At 55.6% G+C, this 1989-nt stretch overlaps 1 protein-coding gene across 1 annotated transcript in view; it reads left to right on the forward strand.

The window, feature by feature from the left end:
• Window positions 1-1989, forward strand: part of CECR2 (CECR2 histone acetyl-lysine reader) — a gene marked incomplete at its 5' end in the record, with an annotated part of 69473 nt that overhangs the window by 60170 nt on the left and 7314 nt on the right. Inside the window, 2 exon segments of the mRNA XM_027775645.1 lie at window positions 3-118; window positions 120-479. Of these exon segments, the coding sequence (XP_027631446.1) occupies window positions 3-118; window positions 120-479 (476 nt within the window).

A 1989-nucleotide genomic window follows, 5' to 3' on the forward strand; every position in this document is an offset into this window, starting at 1 on the left:
CCCTGACTGCTGCCTTAACCTCCCCCGCCCGCATGGACGCCGCCGCGCAGGGCGTCCCCGACCGGCAGGACGCGGTCCCCGAGGAAGGGAAGCTGGATGACTCCCTGGAGCGGCCCGACCCGCAAGGCGGCGACGCGGCGGGAGGGCGCGCTGCCGGCCGACGAGTACCTGTACGGCGCGCCCGCCTTGGGTGCAGGCCTGGCCTTCGGGCCCTCCGCCTTCCCGCCCCACGGGGTCATGCTGCAGACCGGGCCCCCCTACACGCCGCGGCCGGCCGGCCACTTCCCGCCCAGGGCTTACTCCTCCCCGGTGGCCGCTCCCCACCACCCCGCAGCGCAGCCCAACGGCCTCTCCCCGGAGGGGCCTGTCTACCGCTGCCAGGAGGAGGGCCTGGGGCACTTTCAGGCCGTGATGATGGGGCAGATGGGCCCGGGCGGCGCCGTGAGAGGTCCTTTCCAGGACGCCTACAGACCAGCCGGGTAAGACTGCAGCTCCTGCCTTTTGCGTTGTATCTTTTTTTTTTTCCCTTAATTAAAGAGCAAGTCAGGGCCAGCAGGTGGCCTGGTGGTTGAGGCGCTGGACTCTCACATGGCCAACCATGATTCAAGTCCCAGACCTGGCAGCTTCAGAATGGGGCCAGAGCGTGTGTGTGCCCAAAACCCTGAGGGAATCAGGACAAGGGACTGCGCGGCCATGCCCCCAGGGGATGGTTTCCCACTTTCTCTCCCTGTTTCTGTTTCTAGCAAGTGTACGCACTCTGTGGCAAAAACTGTTAAAACAAAAGGCAAACTGACATTTAGATGTTTGATTGGATTTTGATATTATAAGCTCAGTGACCCCAGCCTGAGGCCGGAGGCAGAGGCTGTCACTTTGCTATCGTTCAAACACTAACCAAAGCAGAATGACTGCCCCGGGCTGGAGCAGAGTGCGTGTATTCTGGTTTTACTCCACGGCGCTCTTTTCCCTATCACTGAATTTAAGCTTTCCCAGAACTGCACGAGTCATGCACCATCCCTGGGAGACCTCCTCCTGACTAGTTGTGGAGTGATCTGTGTTAGTTAGGCCCAGTGAGGGCCTCCCATCCAGGGAGACTTTACATTAACAAGATGAGAAAGCGGTTAGATGAGCTTCCTTATAAGAGAGCCGTGAAGTCTCATCGTAACACTGGTGCTGTCAGCTTAAAAACCAGCCGCCGGGGTTCAAACCACAGTCGGCCATGTGGAATTTGGCTCCCTAACCCTTAGGCACCAGTGCCATCCTGTCTTACCACTCAGTCTGCTCCTTTAGCATTTTACCACATGTGCTATAGAGTGCATGCGATCGCTAGAGAGACGGGAAGAAAGAAATCACCCTTTGGGGAAATGGCCACCACAGCCCCTTCTCCATTCTCTTGGGATTTTGGGCACGTGCACACACACACACACCCGGTGTGAGTCTTAAGCCACTAGGTCTGGGATGCAAACCACAGTCAACCATGTGGGGGTTCAGTGACGTAACCATCTGCTGGTCCCACCTTACTGTTTTTTTAAAAACATTATTTATCTGTTTATTGCCGGGGTCCAGCTTCAGCGGGGGGTGGGTTGACTCGTCGGAGGCGGCGCAGGTGAACAGAAGACAAAGTCCTCGGTGCCTTTTTCATGCACGTCCTTAGCCGGACACCCCCCCAGAGATCGCTCTCTGAAGAGTGACAACTGCTAGAAATCATCGTGCGTTTTTATTGAAAATGTGATACATGCAAGTAAACAGGAGAGGGGCTACGTGTTTCAATTATTAGCTCATAAAGTTTTTAACAATAGAGAACATAGATTCTATTTAGGGTTGGATTAAGGGTGGGTCTAGGGCAGTTCCGCAATTGTTCCGTTTGATGTAAGTGGGTCTCCATGGAATGCAGTTTCGGGAAAGTGGCTCCAGCAAGCAGAGGTGATTATCAGCTGATGCAGTGCAGCAGCCATCTTGTGATTACCGGGAATGGTGCTGAGAAAAGAAAAT

This window comes from Tupaia chinensis, unplaced genomic scaffold (genome assembly GCF_000334495.1).
Source record: "Tupaia chinensis unplaced genomic scaffold, TupChi_1.0 Scaffold000578_2, whole genome shotgun sequence".
NCBI lineage: Eukaryota > Metazoa > Chordata > Mammalia > Scandentia > Tupaiidae > Tupaia > Tupaia belangeri.